Source organism: Arctopsyche grandis, chromosome 1 (genome assembly GCF_051622035.1).
Source record: "Arctopsyche grandis isolate Sample6627 chromosome 1, ASM5162203v2, whole genome shotgun sequence".
In the NCBI taxonomy this organism is placed as follows: Eukaryota; Metazoa; Arthropoda; class Insecta; order Trichoptera; family Hydropsychidae; genus Arctopsyche; species Arctopsyche grandis.
In genome coordinates, this window is record NC_135355.1 from 41874781 (window position 1) to 41884038 (window position 9258).

Consider the following 9258-nt stretch of genomic DNA (forward strand, 5'->3'; position numbering starts at 1 on the left):
ACGTTTATCTGTCACATTCATCATTCACATCGGTAGTTTCATTACTTTTCGCCCTGCCATCTCGCTGTCAAATTTTAATTATTTAAACGCTTATAACTTTTTCTTTTTGTCATCGATGTCATCAAGAATAATATACTATTATAAGTTTCAAAACATTTTCCAGCCGGGCTGTCCACGTCGTCGCATTGAGTTATTATATTGCTATATACATATTTACTGAAGATCAATTCTATAATAGCTATTTCGAAAAAAGGGAAGGATGCAATATTTAAATGTTGTTGTCTATTCTGGTAAGTATAGATTTCGACCACTAATTTTAAGATATTCTAAATCTATTTACAGCCTGGACATAGTTTTTTCACAAACAAGCCTCTTCCATATTTTATATAAGAAATTATGACAATGTATAAATAATTTAATGAAATTCAGCCAAAATAATAATAAAAATAAAATTCTGTTACACTAAAAAGTATCAAATAAAAAAAACCGTAGTAAAAAAAACTTTTTTAAAAACAAACCTCCTTTTGGTTTTGTATATAATATTAAGATATGTTCCGACTTAATTTGACGTATAGCAATAAGCTGTTGGGTCAATGCATTTGTTAGATGGTAACACTGATGAATCGAGCACCGGAAGCATGAGTGCGTCGTCGTCAGAACGCGCTTGGCCTATTTCGATGACAATTGTGTCTGAGAATGGCGCGTGCTCATATTCCCCACGTGTAAATTTTCTATCTCAATAAATCTTCATCAAAACCAATTACCGAAGGCCACCAAGATATATAAAAAACTATAGTAAAAAAACTATATTAAAAAAAACTCAAGTAAAATAAATGTATACAAAAAAATAATGTACTAAAATACAATAACTCTTTATAAAATAAAATAATTAAATAATAAATAAAATAAAATAAATTTATTAAAATAAAAAGGCTATTTAAACAATATTTTAACAACTAATGTACAAATTTGTGGGATTAAAATCAAAATGATTTCAATGATTGCTGTACATATTAACATTAGAATAAGATAATACTATGATTACTATCAAAATTAAATTAAAATTGTAAAATTGAAATTATCAGCAGATCAGTAGATATTAAAATATATATAAGATGTATTTCGAACATAATTTAGTAATAATAAAAAGCATTTAAAAATCAAAAGAAAAAATCAAATACCTAAAAAAAATTGATTTTGATTTTTAAATGCTTTTTATTATTACGAAATTATGTTCACAATACATCTTATATCTATTTTAATAGCTACTGATCTACTGATCATTTTCTATTTTACAATTTAATTTAATTTGGTTAGTAATCACAGTATTATATTATTCTAATGTTAATCTAAAGCATAATAGGAAAGAGCTCAAAAACCTATTTACAATCCTTATAAATGTTCTTAATACATCTAATACATAATATTAATTAAAGACTCTCTAAATTCGATGACCTAAAGCAGATTGTGTTTAGGTAATCTGTGTTTATACCTGAAGGGTATAGACATTTTGTTGTAATCACCGAGACTCTTCACAAGTGTGTTAGTATGGTTATTAGTGATTCTGTCATAGAATCTACTGGTTAGTTTGTTAGTAATGTCTGTAACAAACGGAATATTATATATGGCATGCAGTTTTTTCATTTTAGTATATATGGGTGTATTATAAATTATTTTTAGGGATTTATTTTGTATTACTTGGAGCTTGGAAAGGTTAGTATTCGAGGCGTTATTCCATACAGGTGAAGCATAGGTTAATAATGGTAATATGAGCGCGCGATATAATTTTATTTTATTTAGCGTTGATAAAGAACTATGGCGATTAAATATTGGATATATTGAGGGTATACCCCGCATCGTCTTGCATTTCGCTGCCTCAATGTGAGGTGCCCATCTCATTCTTTTATCAAACGTTACTCCTAAATATTTTATTACTGACTGCCATTTCAGACTTTCTCCAGAGGGGATTTTCAGATCTGAACTTGGCTTTTGCTTTCTAACACTAAAGAATATGGCGTCTGTTTTTTTGATTAATTTGAATTTTCCACTTAGTGAAGTGTTCAGTCATAGTTTTAATTGCAAATTCAATATTTTTAAGAATAGTGTCTGGTTTTTTGCTACTTGTGAAGCAAGCTGTATCATCTGCATATAGGGCTATGTGACAGTTTTTTGGAATAGGTATGTCATTTATATATATGGAGAACAAGAGTGGGCCAAGCAAGCTCGCCTGCGGAACGCCAGCTGCGATTATTTTTGGAGACGATAATTCATTATTTACGCTAACCACTAGCTTTCTACGAGTTAAGTACGATTTGATGATGAGAATTAGGTAGTTTGGTATTTTGTTAATAAGGAGCTTATGAATGAGTCCATCGTGCCAAACCGTGTCGAAGGCCTTTTCTATGTCGAGACATACCATTCCGGTACTTCTCTTAATATTAAAGTTCTTCGTCACGTGTTCAGTTAATCTTGTTAGTTGTTGGGTCGTGGAATGTCCAGTGCGAAATCCAAATTGTTCATTTATTAATTTCTTATTTACGACTTTAAGTAAACGAGTGTAGATTATTTTATCTAGAATTTTTGAAAGCCTGCATAGTAAGCTAATGGGTCGATAATTGGCCGGGTTTTTTGAGCTTTTATCGGGCTTAAGTATGGGAATTACGTTGGCTGTTTTACAGTATTCTGGGAAATACCCGGTGAGTAAACATGCGTTGAATATTTTAGATAGTGAGACTAAAGCTTTAAACGGAAGTTGTTTGATTATGATGTTATCTATTGAATCTCGCCCAGGTGCCTTTTTATTTTTTAAATTACGTATTATATTTTGGATTTCACACGGATGCACCAATTTTATATTTTTAGTACTGTTAGTGGGAGTTTTTGTGATGATTTTAATGCACCGGTTGACTTTATTATGCGTTGGTATGTGATTGTAATGTTGTGTGAGTGTGTGATGTTTTTGGAAAGATTTTGATAATAGTTCTGCGTTGTCGCAATCACGCGTCACTGAGATTCCTGCATCATCTAAAGGAGGAATCGAGTTTTTTGTCCTGCGAATCGCTTTAGCTAATTTCCATAGAGAGCTATCGACTGAGCTTAATTTTTCTAATTTTTTAGACCAATCTTCATTTTTGATTTCTTTGATTCTAATTTTAATTTGATATGTGAGCTTATTAATTAATGTTTTCAATGCTGGATTTTTTGATGTTTGCCAAATTTTACGGAGTTTATTTTTACTTTTAATTAGATTTGCAACAAAGTCAGTTATCTCTAGTTTGTGTTCAATGTATTGTGTCTTAGGTATGTGAAGGTGTTTGGATCGAGTTATTGATTCCGTCAGGTGTATTATGGAGCTGTCGATTTCTGTTTTGTTTGTGAGTGTGGTAGAAGTTAGAATAGTTTGGTCATTTATGTACGACTTGAACTCTCGCCAGTTAGCTCTCCCGTAATCCCAACTATGCTTGATGATTTCCTCGGGTTTCCCGTCGATTGAGAAGATTATCGGGAGATGATCAGACGACAGGGTTTGAAGGGCATTTGGTGTCGATATTTTTGGGCAGTTGTTAGGTCTGTTGTTGGTTGAATGTTGGGATTGGTTGGTTGTTGGGGTTTTATAGGGATATTTGGGATATTTGGTGAAGGAGATTTAATGGTCAGTAGCTTTGGGAAGTTATGATCGTTAACGACCGGGATATTTTGTGACTGCACCACTGGGAGTTTCCAAGGGTTGGCTTTGACAATTGATGCTCGATTCTTCCTCAATTCCAGCATTTTCAGATAGCTCTGTCTTTTTGGACAGTCTTTGAAGTTAGCGAGGTGAGATCCTGAACAGCATGAGCAGACAGCAGGGGTAACTATCCCTTGATTGCATTGTGCGGTGAGGTGAGCGCCGGCACATTTGACGCACTTGGCTTGCCGATTGCAGTTTTTCGCAGCGTGTCCATATTCTTGGCATCTGAAACATTGAGTAATATTTTGAGATTTACTAGTATATTTAACGACACTGACCTTTGTGTAACAGATGTACCGGATTTCTTTAATCTTCTTTGCCAATACCGATGGCTCGAAGAACACCAAGTATAGCTCGGTGGCGTTGCTCCTAGGCTCCTTCGTCTTCATCTGTATGACTTTGGTTACTGGGAATCCCTGTCTGATGATGTCATCTTTAATATCAGCTTCCGGCAATTTCGACAAGCCACGTACGACACTTTTTATTTCCTTTTCCTCCTTCCTGGAAATAGTATGGAATTGTCGGTCCAGTGTCAATCCATCCCGAAGTTTTTTAAAGTCTTCAAGACTTTTACATTGTATCTTGACACTATTTTGACCAATGTAAGTCAGTGTGAAGTCTTTTACAAACTTCTTGATCGACTCAATCATGCTGCCGTGAGTGCCAGTAGCTGTCATGATGATGGGCGGGATTCTTCCACCGCTTCTGGGGACATCGGAAACTTCCGAGAGCCCTTCAAATTTGTTTTTCTCCTGAATTTTAAATTCAGGAGCAACATCTTTCACGTTCTTTGCCGTAGGTTTTGGAAACTGCCACTCGGTCTCCATCTGAGCGGTCTGAGATCAGCCTGGTTGAGGAGCTTCGGTTGAAGTTATCAGTGACTTCTTCAGTCGCTTTTTCAGGATGGATCCTCACATGGTGCCAACATGTGTTCTTTTGGTGTTCGTTTTGTGGGAGGTGTTTGTTGTGTATGTTAAAAGGTGTGGGTTTTTTGACGGTATGGCGTATCGCTGTATTATGAGCGCTCGCACAGAGAGTACGTCTTCGATACGTCCGTTCGCACGGAGCGTCAAGAGACGAGCTTTTTTTCTTATTACGCTGTACATATTAACATTAGAATAAGATAATACTATGATTACTATCAAAATTAAATTAAAATTGTAAAATCGAAATTATAAGCAGATCAGTAGCTATTAAAATATATATATATATAAGATGTATTGCGAACATAATTTAGTAATAATAAAAAGCATTTAAAAATCAAAAAAAAAAAATCAAATACCTAAAAAAAATTGATTTTGATTTTTAAATGCTTTTTATTATTACGAAATTATGTTCATAATGCATCTTATATCTATTTTAATAGCTACTGATCTACTGATCATTTTCTATTTTACAATTTAATTTAATTTGGTTAGTAATCACAGTATTATATTATTCTAATGTTAATCTAAAGCATAATAGGAAAGAGCTCAAAAACCTATTTACAATCCTTATAAATGTTCTTAATACATCTAATACTATTAAAATTAAATTAAAATTGTAAAATCGAAATGATCAGCAGATCAGTAGCTATTAAAATATATATAAGATGTATTGCGAACATAATTTAGTAATAATAAAAAGCATTTAAAAATCAAAAAAAAAATCAAATACCTAAAAAAAATGGTAAGTGCTCATCGTACGAAATTTCTTCGCTGAATTCCATTTCTTCTTTCTACTTTATGAATATGATTTATAGTACCTAGGCTTTCAATGAATGTGGCACTTGACTTGCAATTCGAGTCGGCATGTCACAATCGACTATTAGTTTAATGTAAGTATACAATAGTTCCGAAAAAATTAATTGTGATTTGTATGTAATAAAAGGCTCGTTTCCGGTTTATAAAACTCGTTGATTATTAATTATTTATGTCATATTGATTGAAGGACTATTCGACATTATTTGACATACTGAGGTTAGGTAAATATGAATTTAGGTATGCTCGTCGTTCGAAATCTTGATATTCGACCTACTCGAATACGAGTATGCTTCGGTATACTCGTATTCGGCGAATTGAATTAGGCGAATTTACAGTGAATCGTATTCCTGCTTGTGTGAGTCCGCTTGTTGGCTCCGTCCACACTACCGATATCTACACCCGATATTTGCGAATTTTTCCATAACCAGTTCCTAAATAGCAACCACAGGTTGCAATATGGGAACTGGATATGGAAAATTCGAGAATATCGGGTGTAGATATCGGTAGGGTTGCCATACGTCCCGTATTTCACTACTCGGTCCCGTATTACAATTTGTCACGTATTTGTCCCGTTTTCTCCCTAAACCCTAAATTTCTCCCTAAACTCTAGATTTTCTCCCTAAACTCGAGAATATTTTCCCTGATGTCAACACAATCGTCGGATGAAAGAAATAAGCTGACAGTTGAGACAGTTGAGGCAATTTTGGTTTGCCAGTATAATTTTAAAATGACTTGCGCCCAATTTTATCATGATGTAAAAGAGGAAAACGAATTAATTAAAAAAGTTAAATTATCGTCAAAATACGATTGGGCTAAAAAAGACTAATTTTTTAAAATAAACTATTACCTACCTACTTTTCCATGTTTTATTTATGACATGACAATTATGGCAACCCTAGATATCGGTAGTGTCGACGTAGCCGTTTACTTGGTCGATCGGTGCCAGACCGAGGGCCAATACTCGACAGGAGTCCGGCCTGGGCAGACACCTGCTCTCCCGAAACCATATCTGCTCGTCCTCAGCAGCTCCATACTCCAGTCTTTGCCGACCGGAAGCTTCCAATCTTCGCCATTCTTCCATCCATCCCGTCCTTGTGGCGAGTAAATTGTGCGCAGAAGTGGCCTTCGATGCAGTTTGGCGGCGCGCGCATCTTTTCCGGGAGTGGAAGCGGGCCGTCGCCAATGCAACGACCTTCAATCACCTTGTTATGCTTATCGATTTTGTCTGCCGCCTGTTCCTACTTGCCTCTTCCCTCTTACCTCCTGCCTGTTGCGTATTGCGTATTGTTTTCTTAATATTTCCACATGCGAAAAATCAGGCCGAGTTACTTTATAAATATACATACATATGTACGTACGACATAGCTGCTTTGTCCTGGTATCCAATTAGGACATGTTGAAGAACCTTAAACTGATTTTAGATTCTCCTTTAAATTTTTTATACCCTATCTGGCAGCCGAAAAGTCCATCATACTAACGATAACTATCATACTAACGAGAATTTGAGATCTTTATTCGAGGTTACTATTTTATTGCAGCACTTTCGTGTGTCCAACTGAAATCATAGCGTTCTCAGACCGTCTCGACGAATTCATGAAGATAAACTGTGAAGTAGTTGCTGCTCCAACTGACAGTCTCTTCAGCCACTTGGCATGGATAAACACTCCGAGGAAGGAAGGTAAAATTTGATCCAAAGATAACACAGTCGATTTAGCAATTGCAATTATTATCACATTTACAATGTGACGTTCCATTTAATAACTATAGATAACGATTGCATATAGAGATAACATACATCAACACCACGTGTAATTTTATGATGCATATTTACATTAATTGCCGTGTTATCTTTGCTTAAAGGTGGACTCGGAGAAATGAAAATACCATTACTTGCCGATAAATCGACAAAAATTGCTCGCGACTATAACGTTCTCGATGTAGATTCCGGAATTCCCTTCCGAGGCTTGTACATAATTGACGGCAGCCAAAAGCTTCGTCAAATTACAGTCAACGATCTGCCTGTAGGAAGGTAAGCTATTTTGTTATATATTTAGGATTTTTTGTAAAGTATGTGTGTGTGTGTATGCGTTAATTTTTTTTATTTATTTTAGGGACGTCGATGAAACTTTGAGATTAGTGCAAGCTTTGAACATCGACAAACATGGAGAGGTTTGCCCCGTGGGATGGAAACCTGGACAAAAGACGATGAAAGCTGATCCCAAAGGCTCCCAAGAATGCTTTAATTCTGCTAATTAAAACAGTTGGTCCGATCTGTTTTTTAGTTTATTGTATTCGATGGAGCTCTTTGGATACCTTTCCTATTGAATATTGATATATTACCTAAATGAAACTTGCAATTCGGTAGTTTTTGAGTTGTGTCGGAAAAATGAGGTGAACGTAATTACTGTTGACTTTAATTCGTTTTTATTTGCTTTGGGAATGGATTTATTTTTTTCATTATCGTATAAAATTTAATTTGTGGGACGTGTCAGGAGATGTTTCATCTCCTGTCACCGACGTGCAACTTTGTCGGCCGACTAGTCGCGCGACACGAAAAAATGTATGGAAATGTGTACGAAAAACAAGTTGACGGGTGTGGCGTGTCTCATCTACCTGCATGCATTGGTCTGGTCGCCCTCAAAGTTGTTCACGAGTTGAGCGGTGAGGCCCGGCCCTTAGAAAAGAACTTGTATATCCACTTTTCTCTTCACCGCGCAAGTTTGTACCGCCCGGAGCAGACATATCAAGTGCGATTGAGAAAAATCTATATTGAAGTTTGGGCGGCAACCGGTCATAATTGAGTACACTCTATGTTAGTTTTGTATGCTGTTTGTCATCGAGGAAAATTTTCTCAAAGTTACCCCCATCCGATGTCTTATAGCGAAATTCTGCTCCCAATTAACATAGAATGCACTCACCCTTCTTCGGGAACGCTAAGATTGCCGCCCACTTGAATAATCCTTTATAGCTGCTCTTTCGACCGTTTCCATCCGTTCATCTTTTTCGCGTGAGAGGTATGGGTATTCGGGATGATACCGTTGCTAGCTTGTCACAGTAATGCACACATGTATTCGCCATATTTTTTCGATTACAACTCGTAAACACACTGACTACCATAACATCGTATTATTACATCGAGGCGAGTTTTAAATTCTTGCCATTTTCTGCGAATATCTGCTGAGAATATACATATATTATACTTATATATAATAATTATATAATGTCCGCTGAGAATGTACATATATTATACTTGGGCTATTTCTAGTATGTAATGAATGTCTATTTAAACATCATGTGTACTTGTCGGTGCCTTTTACTAATTCTTTAGTAAAGAGGTATCATTTCTTTAGTATAAGCTTTTGTGTAACGCCAAATTGTTAGTATAGGTTGTTGATTAAGTTTCTTGAAACGTACATACATTGATTTGAACATACTATGTGAATATACCATCATTTATAAAAAATAATAAAAAAATTAAAAAATTATTTTGATTTTGTTTCAATTTTATTATTACCTCACAATTGTTCATTTCGTCATTATGATTTTGATGAAGATTTATAACTGTTTAGATCTGAATAAATGCCTCCACCAGAATCTGGACCTACTTGGAATAAAAATGGTCGGCTTTAAGTTGTAACTTCTAAAAATCCCATGGTGAGAATGAATACGTATTTTAAACAATACTTGAGATCTGGATTTCCGCCGGAATGTCTGATATAGTAATTGTGATTCCGTATCCCGATATGCAATCTGTAATTCCCGATTTGTAGAGAAATTCTTAAATCG

General features: G+C 35.2%; 1 protein-coding gene across 1 annotated transcript; it reads left to right on the forward strand.

Annotated features, from left to right (window-relative positions):
* Positions 1-2651: 2651 nt before the first annotated feature.
* On the forward strand, positions 2652-7728 carry LOC143918008 (peroxiredoxin 2-like). Its single transcript, XM_077439658.1, is given in 5 exon segments — positions 2652-2700; positions 3227-3251; positions 7011-7150; positions 7333-7501; positions 7584-7728. Coding segments are annotated over 5 exon segments (528 nt in total).
* The last annotated feature ends 1530 nt before the right edge of the window (positions 7729-9258 follow it).